We start from the raw sequence: 13,678 nt of genomic DNA, 5'->3' as shown, positions 1-13,678 counted from the left end.
CGTCGTCCTCCACCACTGTCTGCCATTCAGGGAAGCATTGTGTTCCTCTTGCATCGTGTTCGATCATCGAGTTCGAGCTCCATCCTTGGTCGTCGACCTGATCTTATCCTCCACGACCGGCGGCCGCTGAACACGTAAGGATTCGTTCTCACCTTCTAATTTAAGCTCGCAATCTCTGCACTGAGAATAATAATTTTCTGATTGTTTTGTATTTTTTGGCTCGATTTAAATTCATTTTGGTCAGTGATTTTGACACTAGACTATGGCTGTGGCTGGATGGTTTTCTATTTATGGCTGTGGGGGAAATCCAGTGTGTGTCAAATTATGTTTAGCTTGTGCGATTGGGTGTGACGCGGCATCTGTTTATTTGCTAGATTGATGCAGTTGCGATTCCAAAAGGGGGGACATGACATGGGTTTCGGAAGGAGAAGCGCGGACAGACAGTGGATGGCGGAGGAGAGAGCTAAGGTGCGGCGCGGGTGTTATTTTGGTCGGTGTATTCAGTAATCCACAATCATATCTGGATCCAAGGGCTAAGACTAAAAGATGGAGGAGAGGAGTGGGGCCGCCCTGATCTGAAGTAGTTGACACGTGCCGTGGTAGGAAATTTTGCAGAACTTCCAACCTGACTGAAATAGTGTAAGCTCATCCTGTCCGGTTGGCGAGGCTGCAGAGTGTATTATTATTCGGAGGTTTTAAATGTATAAGTATTATGAAGTTGTTTTAAAAAATATATATATATAAAATTTATATAAAAAAAATTAATTTTTAATAATAGATTTTACTCTTTTTTAAAATGACATATTTATACATTTTATAATTATATGTAACATTACTCTTATTTTATATTTTATTTATTTATTAATGTTTTTGGTAAAGCTCGGATGGAACATCATTAAATCAAAGGTCATCACATTTCTTTCGCCTTAAGCAGTCTTTTCACTTGTAACTTGGAATAAAACCATTAAATTTTGTAATGTATTATAAATTAGATTTGGTTATGACAACAGTATAAGATGTATGCTTTTCACACTGTATTTCGAATAAAAAAGACTCCAAACATTCAGTTCCATTACGAGAATGTCGGCAAACACCATATGAAACTTGGTTTCATGTCTGTCCCAAGCAAGGGGAAGGAGAAATGTTGGGTAGCTGAGATTATGGGCATAAAACGTTCACGTGACCCCAGTCTTTTTTTTTTTTTCGGGGGGCGGGGGGGAGTGTTTCCTCGGAAGCCCAGCGCCATAACGTACAGCTACAGCCCCACCATTACTAATTGACTTTCTAGGAATGTGTTGTGAACTTGCTCCAAAAAAGAAAAGAAAATGTATTGTAGGGTCCCAGGTTGATAAAATGATAATAGATATGAAATTGGGCACCAAGTTTCGCCCTGCTCCAATATCTGAATGGCTGCCTTCTCAAATTATATTTATTGAATAATTCTACATACAACTATAAAATACATAAACACTGCATAATCACTTTAAAAAAAATAAAGTTTATTATTAAAAAATTAATTTTTTTCATTTAAATTTTATATTTTATTTATTTTTTCCAAAACGATTAGGTAGTAATTACACAATTCACACAGCAAATATCTTTTCTCATATTTATTTGCTTTTGGTTAACGATACCCTTTTGTCTAGGCAGCATCAGCCAGCCTCTACTTTTATCACCAGTAAAATTCTCTAATTTCTGTCGACCACCCCCCATGAGTCAGTCCCACTACAATAAAACAAAATGCGTGAGAGAGAGAGAGGCAACTCGTGGGTTCTTTTCAGATGCTGCTCATTTGACTTCCGATGAAGCGTTTCTTGTCACAAAACCAAAACATTTTTTTAGGCACAATAGACCCAACTTATGATTCAAACCTTCTGGTAAATGAATGGGTTCAGATCACTAGTACTGAAGAAACAACAGCATATACATCAAACTTTTTTTCCTTTGCACCAAAGATAAAGGTTCTGGAAGTCGAACTAATAACTGCCTGAGCAATATATATATATATATATATATATATATATGAGTAATGCTACATGTAGTCGTAAAATGCACAAGTACTATACAGTCACTTTGAAAAAAAGTGAGGTCTACTATTAAAAAATTAATTTCTTTTTTAGTGAGTCCCATATTTATTCGTTTTTTTCAAAGCGACTGCACGGCGCTTGCATACTTACGACTACAAATATCATTTCTCTCTATATATATATATACCAATCAAAGCAAAAGATACAACAGTCCAACACATCAACTCAGGATATATATTTGCACAGTCGACAACTTCTTATTTCATGCAATGAGAACAGTCAGGACTAATTAGGTACTTATGTGTATGTCAAAGTGTCACACAGTATACAAAAGGGGATTCACATTTCATCTAGATTCTTCTGAAGTTTGTAAACCTACAAAAAAATCTCCACAAGGAAAATCCGGATGGGTACAGCAGGTCTTAGTAGGCAGCAACTCCTCTCACATAGAGCTGTTGATTGCTGCAACTTCAAGAAAAAGGTCGAAATGTTTTGAATCCTTGTGTGAACCAATCAATAACACCTCATAAGTCAACATGCCAACCAATCATCTCGCCTCGAAATCTGGAAGCAGAGTACAACAACTATGAAGAAGTACAGAAAGGACTAAGCATGAGTGTAAGTAATGTTGTCTATGGGGGCAATCCAAAGATAACAAATGTTTTTATCACAAAGCAACTGATTGACGAGCTTGGTATTTTCTCATTTACAAGACAGCACAAACCAAAACGGCTAAAAGTAATATCTCTAAAAGAAAAACAAAAAATGTCAGTTTATTATAGCAAATCTCAGTTAATGCTGTTTGGGTTAAGATCTAAAACCCTTATTGGTTTGACCACACAGAACCTGGATTTTTTTGGTCCTTTTGTGGACATATACAAGAGTATCACCTATGCGTGCCGGTCAATTTCTTTAATTCCATGAGCTTTGTTTTAGTTTTTTCACAAGTCATTGCAAGCTTTATAACATGGTATCTAGCGCATGCTCATTGCTAATGGAAGGGTTTAATATCTTTTCACGTCGGGAAAGTTGGGCCTCTGCATCTTCTCTAACTGGCATAACTACTGTATAGAGATGAACCTTAAGGGTGGAATTTCCTATTTTCATGTAGAACCCTTTTTTTTTATAGGATTATTTTCACGTAGAACCCTTAACAGACCTTGCAAGTAGAATCGAAGTAAGAGGCTACAATTAGTTAAAATGCATCCAGTTTTCTAGTTTTTCCATCTTTGCTTCTCTTTTTTCTTTTAATGGAAGGAAAGAGGCAGGGTTTTTTTAGCAGAATATTTATATATAGTTATATTAAAAAATAAAATTACCATTTCCATTGCGGGATGATTCATTTTCTTTTTTCTCTGGAACATGTTCTTCAAGGAACTGCTGAATTGTTTTCCAGTAATGATCACCACCAGCCACCCATGTGTCCATATGCATGCCAGTAGGAAAATCTACAAAGAGGCATTGCCTGTTATGAGCAGCTGCTTTGGCATATAGTAGCTGCATGTGGACTGGCGGAACCATCTCATCTTGCAATCCAGAGAGAAAAAGGATTGGTTGCTTAATCTGCAGGTATGAAGACAAATTATGGACCGATACATAAACTTGTAAAGAAGCATGAGATGAAATATTAAGGCATTTTTTTTGTAACAAGGTATTCTTAGGCATTTTAAGATATTCTCAAATATTTCCTTCCCAAACATCACTCAAATACAAAAAACTTTTCAATTTCAAATCTTCAACTTTTTCATCTAATTATTACCTAATCATTACAATTTTCCCAAACTTCCAAACAAAACACAAAAAATAATACAAAATTTTCAAATCTCAAAACAAAAATAATATTCAAAAATAATATTCAAACAATTTTTTAACTCTAGTATTTTTATTTAACTTTTTCTCTCCCTTCCCAAAACCCAATAAAGCATCTTAACTCAAACCATTTCACTACTATTCACAAATATTCTAAGAGAAAATCTTAAAACCGGTCGGGTGTAAGTTTTTTTTTTACACCCACCAGTAAAATACAAACACGTATGCGATTTATAAAAATTACAATAGATGTGCATATAGGTAAACCCTCTATCTTTTGAGAAATCATGGGAAATGGTTTGTCCATTAAACTGAAAATAGCAGCCTTCCATTCACGCGACGACATGTAGGCGATTTATTGTGTTTATTCTACATCTGCATACACCCGATCAGAGAATCCATTACACCCCTTCTTCCTCACTCGTATGCCTCCCTCTGAACTTCTTCCACTCCATCCCCGATAGGCTTAACAATACTGCCATCTTGCACGGCGCTCGACCTAGACTTCACCTTTTGATGCCCCTCGAGCTGCATTAGCATCAAAAAACCCTCTCCCAAGCTCCAAGAATGCAAGAACCCACACTGCTTGCCGTAGCCACAACTCCCCTGAACCCAATATTTACAAATCTTGGATACTCTCTCTAGCTTCCTAACCATTCTACTATTTGCACCACCGTGGGAATGGCCCCACCCAGCCACTAGAACACATGCTTGTTGCCACTGTCTAAGTCCATAGCTTAAATTCCCAATCTCTGACTTATCAATTTGATCTAATTATCTCCCTCTCTGTCTTATAGTTTGTTACTTTTTGGAAATGAGAAAGAGATAGTGATAGTGGGATAATAAAGAACTATTTGTCTTTGAATATTTTGGATTGGAAGTAGAAAATCTAAGTTGGAAGAATCGGGGGATGAGTAATGTAATTAGAAAATATCATAAAACCTAATTTATCTCTCCCTCCTAACGTGTGTACACAAGAGATATGTTTTGAGAATATTATAATTAGAAACCGGGGTGTCTCTGTTCTCCGGGGGTGAAAAGAATGAGATGGTGGTGGTGGAACCTTGAAAGTCTTGGTTGGTGGGTGGCGGGCTTGGTGGCGCAGCAAGGAGGCGGGCTGGAAGTGCACGAAGAAGAAGAAAATAAATCGTGAGTAAGATTGGAAACTGATTCTGTGAATTGCTTGTGATTCTATGTGGTGAGGTCTAATGGGTTTATTGTGGTTTTGTCTACGTGTCGTTGTATGAATGGAGGGCTGCTATTCTCAGTTTAACAGCCGGATTGCTCCGCAGTGGAATTGCTATCTTTTCCCTCTTTCCTCCTCCCTGTAGTCCTTCTTCTCCACCGAATTTCTTCTTCTCTTCTCCACTCCGATTCAAACCCAGCTTATTTTCCTCTCCTCTCTGATTCGAACCCATCTTCTTCCCCTTCAAGAAAACCTATTAAACCCATCTGTCTTATCCCCTTGGACACTGCTACAGGAATCGACATGAAAGTGTGGGCATTTTCTAAGGTGGATACAAGTATTGACATGAGATTTGGACAACCAAGAAATTTGGACGAAGACACCAAATCTGGGAATCTCAGAATAAAAGTCAGGGGTTAAAGTTCGCAGTTGTGGAATTAGCTTTAATATAATTTGATACAGTGCTGGGTTGGACAACGTGTGGAATGCAATTGTCGTTGGGACTCTTGTGGGCTATTCAACGAGCCTTCCAGATGAGGTTTTATAGCCTGCTCATATGGCTTCTTTTTTAGAGAATTTTTTTTGGGGGGCGATGGCGAGGTCAGATGGGTTCTAATTTGTTTGGGTTCTATTTTCATTTTTTTCTGTCCGATTGGAACTTCAGGGGAGCTGTGAGGCGTATGTCGATTCAGGACAGATGGGGAGGGAGAGGGAGAGAGGAGAGGGTGAGAAAGAAATTGAGGGATCACCTGTATGCGGGTATCTCAAAATTTGTTGAGATGCCTACGTGACTATTCCTGATTGGTGGGTGTGAAAATAAAATTCACACCCGACCAGCTAGGAGTGCGACTCATTCTAAGCGTCCAAACGAGCCCTAAGGCAATGATAGAGGGAAAGAAGGGCAAGAGAAGCATCATGCACACCATCATTTTTTTCCAACTATAGCAAATAAAACTTGGAAAATAGGCATCACAACATAAGAACTGTATTTTGCTTTTGCATTAACAAGTATAGAAATCTGAAATTTGGAAAAAAGTAATTATTGGTGAATGCATTGATATGTCTGAATACTGTGACAGATTAGAACAGTTCTATACATGATAAACCGATGCCCAGTCCACCTAATTTCTATTTTTTACTGAAAAGCTTTGCTTCAGATCAACAACGGTGCATACTCAATCACATATCCTGATAGTTAACTTTTATATTATAGGAAAAGAAAATTTTGACCGGGGATGGATGACAACATGGTAATCTTGTCATTATTCATGAAATGTAGTGATGCAAAGCAAGAGCTTCCACCACACATAGCCTTACCTGGCCTATGACATCAATTGTACTCCATGGAGATCGAACAAGAAAATTGAGAATTCTAGGACCTTTCGAACTTTTCCCTATAAACCACTTCAGGAAGGGCAATAGAACTCCAGCCATATCCAGAATAGATGTGAAAGTGTTCTCCAGTAATAGTGCGGCAATCTGCAACACAGACAGGAATGAAAAGTAATGTAACTAAAAGATCACACAGGTATGTAAATATATAATTCGCAGATCTCACAACTTGGGGATTGGAGAAGTCCATGAAACAGTAAAAGATGTGCAATTGGAATATAAATTTGATTGCAATAAGCTGCAGGAATCTCAAGAAATTGGATGACTGATCAAGGATCAGGAATTTGCCGAGAACATATCCAAGAAATGTACTGACACATCATGAAGGTGCTACCGAACACAGATTATGAAAAGATAAGTTTGTGCAGACCCCTTATGTTTTTCAGTATCTATTTTTTCCACTATTACTGGGAAGATCATCAAGCTTCTTACTGTATCTGTAGACAAGATACACAATAAGGCTACTTAAGCGACCAAAAAGCAAAAGAAACTTTTTTTTTTTTTTGATAAGTCAAAAAGCAAAAGAAACTTATGAAACTCATAACACTGATCAGAATAAATTTGCTGATCCCAATCTAGAAATAAATAAGACAGATGAACATTCATGTCTCTAGCAGCATTAGACATTAGTCAGATAGTTATACAGTATTTGGAGCTAATTCCATGATTCCTTATTCAATATTCCACCAGATGAATACCTTGTCAGGATTGTTTTTAGTAAGCACAGCTCCAACTGCACCTCCAAGTGATCTTCCAAAAACAACAATTCTAGATGTGTCAATGTCAGTCCTCTGAGAAAGATGATCCAATGCAGCCTATACAAAAGAAAGAAAGAAACAAAGAAAGAGCCACATCAGTTGAGAAGAATGATAAGATCCTAGGATTTGGGAAGTTATAAAAATAACCTAACCAAAACTCACACCTGAGCATCCCTTGTGATTCCATGCTGGGAAGGATAGCCATCACTAGCTCCATAACTGTTCAAATAAATGAAGCAATAGTGTGAATTTAAACAAACAAGAAACATGGATACTTTATCGAGTTCAGCTACTAATAACATAAAAAAACAACAGAACATATTACATAAAACAACAAGTACATACCCTCGGTATGAAAGCATAAAAACGTTGCAATTCAACCTCTGTATCATTATGCGGACCATTTCGAGACGATGGGCAATATCTGAGGGCAGTCATCAAGGCAAACCAAAAGCAACCAATCCCAGCCAAAAATAATGTATATGACAAAACCTAATACCGATGGAAACTAATGGAGAGATGGAAGATGATAACAACAATCCATTGAATTGGAACTGGTTGAGATAGAAAACATTTATGCATTAAATGCATATTTTACCAAATTATATTAGCCACGATTAGAACCATAAGGATACTCCCTGCATTTTCTTGGAAGAATAAAATGGTTGGACCTGCAAAATCATAAGCACTACCTAATAAGCACTGGAAAGTATAATTAACATGAAATGCGACTATCTAGGATGGCAATAGTAGTGAAACACGCAAATCCACTAGGCAGAACCATTTAAAAGAGAAGCTAATTATACGAACACCTCAATTTCACGCAAGTAACATCATTTCTACCTCTATCTTCAAGCCAAAGCCACATGACCACACTAGATTTTATCATGGCCTCTGTGTCAACCACTTGCACTTCTTTCTCAGAGCCTTAAGCTAGAGTAAAAATCAATAAACCCTAATCGTAAAGCTATAACAATAAATTCATAATCCAATGATCCGAACCAAATCCTATAAGCCAAATCCATTCAATCACGCGAGATTTGGAGATTTGAGTTTGAATCTTTACTCCAAGTTGCTCAAAAATTGAAATCTCACTCGCAGGAATTTCTAAATCAGGAATTCAATTCCAAACCCGCCAGAGCCAGACACGACAATTCCAACTCGAAAACCCGAATTCAACCCAAGCACACGCACAACGAACAGCAAACTCCGAACCCTAATGCACTCAAACAAGCACTAAATTCTTGAACGAAATCATTAAACCGAAATATATATATTAATTAAAAAAAATGGTCGGGCAGTATGATGAACGAGCGAAGCGGATCAGACCTCGGCAGTCAGGGAAGAGCTTAATGAACCAGGCATGAAGACGGACGCCGTCGGAGGATCGAAGCCAGACATCCTCATAGGATAGGCGGAGGCGGGCGGGGGTGATGGCGTAGGACTTGGTGAGACCGGGGAGGACCGGCACGTAGACTAGCTTTTCCTGAAAGGCTACCAGCAACGCCATCCCGGCCACCACTATGCCTCCCACTCCATAGAGCAACGCGCTCACGTACGACACCATTTCCCCCTCTCTACTCTCTCTCTCTTTCCCTCTCACTGTGTCTCCCCCACAGTCGCACTTCGCACAGCAGCTTTATTATTTTCTACCTTTTTCTTTTTTTCTCCTCATAAATAGATCGGTATATATGCCCATATGGATGGTGTACATGCCTACATTGGAATCTGTTCAATGCTTGTTATTTGTGTCTTTTAAAATCGTGTCGAGTTAGCCAAATTCGGTATCGGCTCAACCTTTTTTTTTTATTGATATTTATACTTATACAGACATTTTCCAGTGAATTTATTTAAAACATTACTATAATTTGTTATAATATATGGAAAAAATATCTACTTCTTACATTAATACTTATTAATAAATAATTAATTGAAATTGACAATAAATTATGAGTTTTTTGTAAATATTTGTGATGAGAGGAATCTTAACCAGTAAAAAAGTGAATGGAAGACGCTGGAGAGAGACTTACACACAAAGAGAGAAAACCATAGGGCACCCAAACCCGTCGCCACCCTAGCCAGCGTGTGAGATCTCACCATCGTCACAAACAAGGTCAACGGGCCCGATGACTTCGCTAAGGGCCGTTTGGCATCAGTCCTCCCTCCGATGACCTGGACTTTTGTAAGTTTTTCTCTCTATCATCTTTCAGAGTGAATCTGTGTGTATTGGTGCTTACTACCGACAGCTCCATTGGCATGCCGTTGACACAGAAAGAATCGCCAACTTTCGGTGAGTCTGCTGGGAGTACTCCGACATCAAGATTTGGTCCCATGAGCCCTATCCAGAGCTGGGCTCCATAGCTCTTTGGCCATGCCCCTCTCGTAGCTTATGCTCATCTGTATCGAAAATTTTGCTTGTATCTTTGCATAAACATTTGACAGGAATGAAGCTTGGAAAGCCCTTTAACTTGGGAAGCCCCTGCATTTGAAATCGAATGTTTGATCTTAATGTGGGTCAGTTGGTGCGCTTTTGGGTGAAATCAAAGACTTTTGAGTTTTTACCAAAAGCATGGAGATCCTCATTAAAAATTATGGAGAGGAGCAAAAAGGTTTGGAGGTCTGTAGCTATGGGTCGAAGTGGTATAGGATGACTAGTGGCTATAGTGGAAGCAGTATTACAGGTGGGGAGAAATTCAGATTTCACAAAACATTCGCACGAAGGAAACAGAGCATTCGTGGCTCAACGATGCTCCAACATGCACGAGGGGTATCTAATTGTTACCAAGTATGGTGGAGGAGGCCAATGGAGTGTTGTAGTCATTCCTGAAGGGTATGTCTGGGTTAGGAGAAGTTTGCTGTTGAATTACGCAGAGCTGCGAATATGTTTTTTTCCCTTCATGCTGATGGGTTAAGGAAGGAAAGCCAGAAGAGGACATATGATCATAAGAACATTCGATCAGCAGATCACACAAGCTCAGAACCAGCTTGTCGTGATGTACAATACATTAAAAGAGATGGAAATCTAGCTTGTCGAGTTAGGCGGTGATCGCTTTCTTGTCTACGAAAATATACTTGTTTTTAGCTGGCGGCAACAGGGTCGAAAGAAACAAACCTAAGATAGGCCCGAATCCTTTAAACTCTGATAAAGGAAAATGGAAAATTAGATTCAGCTTTGTCCCTATAATTAGATCCAGGAGAGTGTGGATGGTTAAAAGGAAAATTGGGTTATTTTGGGTTTTGGGTTTCGGTTTTTTTTTTTTTCTAAAACCGGACCGGACCGGTTCATATACATATATATATTTTTTAATTTTTTATATTGTATAAAATATTTTTTATATTATATATAATTTTGTATTATATGATAAATTACTAATTAATATAATATCAAATCTCAAAATCCTATATAAATAACTATATATTATCACTACAGTCTATTGTATTAGTAGTTTCACTAATATTATATCATTATAGTCTATAATACAATTATGATTTATATTAAAATATACTACAATATACTATAATATACTATAATATATACTGTATAATATACCGAAAAACTGGACCGAACTGGGTCGGAATCGGTAAAATCAAAAGTACCAGTTTAGGGGTATAATTGGTGGGTATCGATTTTTCAAATCTCAAAACCGGTATATACTGATTCGATTTTAAAATATGTTTAAAACCGGACTAAATCGAACTGGTAACACTCCTAGTTTTCTATATGAGAAAGAGAAATGTTCTTTTTTCTTTTATATTCTCGAGAATGTTTAATTCCCTTTATTAAAAAATGTGAGAATTATGTAGGAAGTCAAAGAAAAATGGTAAACGGCAGGCATACTTTGAGCAGGCATTGTGCACGAGCCAACATGGCTTACCACATAAATTAATGAAACGCAGCGTAGTGAAATTTTTTCGTTTGGCAGTAGTTTTCATTTTGGGCAGGGGACTTAAGACTTGAATTGTAAAATTGGGCAGGAACTGGGGACACGAGAACTGTAAAACATGTTTTGTTTTTGTTCTTGAAGGAAGCAAGTAAAATAGCATACAATGACATATTAATCTGGCAATGAACTGTACCGATTTTGGATAAAACTTGTCTGACTTGCACATTTTAAGGCAAGTCAAAGTTTAGAGACTATTCATGGGGCTTTGGATCAAAGAAGATCCTTAGCTAACAGATTCAATTGTATAACTAGAAGATTTTCTTGTATTCTAGAGAATATTGATGCTGCCATTTACTTTAATGTCATTGGGAATGAGTACTAACGCATTATAAGTTTTTTCACTGAGAAGATAGAGGAAAGAGAAGTCATTGGAAAGATGGGGCTAATCTTCGCTGTTTTTAAGATGTAGTGTTGGATTTTTTCCTGGGCTAGATGATCAATAGCTATAAAGAGTAAAATTGACTACTTTCCAAAGCAGACAACCACTGCAGAGACAAAGATAACTCACAAGAGCCAAGATCTGAATGCTACATGCCATAAATTGTACTTGGAGTAACCCTTGTTTAGGGATTGAAAGCAAAATAGGAAGAAAAGTTTCTCAGAACTGAACTAGGGAAGATTCCGCTCACTGGCAACGCTTTTGCTTCAGTTCCTCGACGTGATTCTGTTTTGCTCAATCTGAGAAATGCAAAATGTGATTTCAAATCTCTTTCTATATGTATTTTCTTGTTCCTTCTTTTTCTTTTCTTTTTTTAAATATAAAACAATTGCTAACGTGGCAACACGCCACATCAATGGTGTACACGGTGCCTCCACAATCGTGACTGTATGTAGCATAACTGATGGAGGATGTTTATCTTGCCAGAACCAAGTGACTACCATTAACTAATCTGTTTCAACCACAAAATCATGTGTTTGAAGCTGATGGCATATCCAACAACCCAAAGCTGGAATCTCTACAAAAATGTTAGTGACAGTACTTGGTTTACAAAAAGAACCATATATAAAATTTTCATTATGTGCTCGTAGGACTCTCCCACAACTAGCAATGTTTGAATTACCCTATGATGTTTTATCAATATTATGCTTCACTCTTTGATGTAGGGAAGTCTGGGCCTGATAAAGTTGAGTTGACAGATTTTACGTTGATAGAGCTGGACTACCTCGAGAAAGCAGATAAGTGCAAATATGACAAGAAAATGTGAAGATTCCCTTTGTTGATAGTTTTCTCTTTGCTTTGCATCATTTCTCAATCCCAACTCCTAGTTAATATTGAATAACTAGTCGTCAAAATATTGAATAACTATCTCAAAGGAGGTGGATTCCATACAACAGAAAAATGTTTAGGTGCTTTGACCTTGATGTGTTTCAGCTTAAAAGATGTTATGGAATTCAAGGGCATCTTAGACATAACAGAGGTAGGCTTTTCGGAAAATGTATAATTTCCATAGTCAATGATATAATTTAAAACAAGCAGTTCTAACAGATCTATAAACTCCCTCAAAGTAGGGATAAATTAAGCAATTAGTTGTAACTGACTTAAGTTTTTAAATATAAATTTATCACGAAGTACATTTAACTATAAGAGTGAGGAGATGAGTTTCTATACCCACAACATCATAGATGCATTTTGACACCAAAGGAACAATATGCCTCTGAATATTTGATTCTAAAGCCACCGCCCCATTATGCCACAACTTCCAAAGAAAAACATTGATTTTTCAAGGCAATGATTCTTTTACGAGGGATCATTATAGACAGTACTTTATAGATTACAGGCTCAAAATATGAAGATAATAGTTTTCAATAAGTTAACGGAGCCTCCAAGTTTGTGGCTAGGAAAAAACCTTCAGCCAAGGAAGTTACAGACCCTAGAAACCGATTTGTGGATTAAAAAAACATGCTCTTTTGAGACTCATTTTTTTACCCAAGTCTAGTCTGCTTCACAATTTGAAATAAAAGATATTAAAGCCATTGAAAATTCATTTTCGAGCCATTTGTAAATAAGAGCAAGTCATATGCAAAGAGAATCTGAGTGATTATAGGGCAGCCGCAAGACTAAAAAAGATAAGGGTGCATTTGGGTAACGAGATGAGATAAGAAATTCTCAAAACTTCTCATAATTTCATTATCAAATATCACTTAAATACAAAACACTTTTCAATTTAAGTTTTTGGTTTTTTCATCTAATCATTACCTAATTATTATAATTTTTATAAACTTCAAAATAAAACACAAAAATCAATACAACGTTTTCAAACTTCAAAACAAAAATAATATTAAACAATTATGTTCGAATAATTTTTTAACTTTATAATATTTTTATTCAATTTGTTTTTTTTCTCCTTTTCCAAATTCTAATAAAACATGTTAACTCAAATTATTTCAATATTATTCATAAAATCTCAAGATACTCCAAGTGTCCAAACGAGCCCTTAAGAACTGGGGTATCTGAGCGAATTTAGTGAGTTCCCTACTTAAAAGCAAGGTTCAGAAAATCGAAATGGGGTTTGGAATCGGGTAAGGGTCAATTAAATGAATTTGGTGATTCAACAAATTAAA

At 37.0% G+C, this 13,678-nt stretch overlaps 1 protein-coding gene across 1 annotated transcript; it reads right to left on the bottom strand.

Moving 5' to 3' along the window:
* Positions 1 to 2,242: 2,242 nt before the first annotated feature.
* On the bottom strand, positions 2,243 to 8,895 carry LOC109008870 (alpha/beta hydrolase domain-containing protein WAV2). The gene is made up of 8 exons (XM_018989128.2): positions 8,502 to 8,895; positions 7,808 to 7,843; positions 7,518 to 7,596; positions 7,337 to 7,391; positions 7,113 to 7,229; positions 6,340 to 6,501; positions 3,347 to 3,590; positions 2,243 to 2,591 (listed from the first exon to the last, which is right to left on the bottom strand). Exons 1-8 carry the CDS (start codon positions 8,737 to 8,739, stop codon positions 2,575 to 2,577), a joined length of 948 nt encoding a protein of 315 aa, XP_018844673.1. The 5' UTR covers positions 8,740 to 8,895; the 3' UTR covers positions 2,243 to 2,574.
* Between the last annotated feature and the right edge of the window lie 4,783 nt (positions 8,896 to 13,678).

Source organism: Juglans regia, chromosome 1, assembly GCF_001411555.2.
Source record: "Juglans regia cultivar Chandler chromosome 1, Walnut 2.0, whole genome shotgun sequence".
Taxonomy (NCBI): Eukaryota; Viridiplantae; Streptophyta; class Magnoliopsida; order Fagales; family Juglandaceae; genus Juglans; species Juglans regia.
Note: the sequence above shows the minus strand (reverse complement) of the source record. Positions and strands in the feature narration are given on the sequence as shown.

Coding starts and splice junctions, on each gene's coding strand:
- LOC109008870 (XM_018989128.2), bottom strand. CDS start 8,739: ATGGTGTCGTACGTGAGCGCGTTGCTCTATGGAGTGGGAGGCATAGTG. Junction 7,597..7,807: donor CTTCCAAGAAAATGCAGGGA/GTATCCTTATGG, acceptor GACTGCCCTCAG/ATATTGCCCATCGTCTCGAA. Junction 6,502..7,112: donor CTAAAAACAATCCTGACAAG/GTATTCATCTGG, acceptor TCTGTGTTGCAG/ATTGCCGCACTATTACTGGA.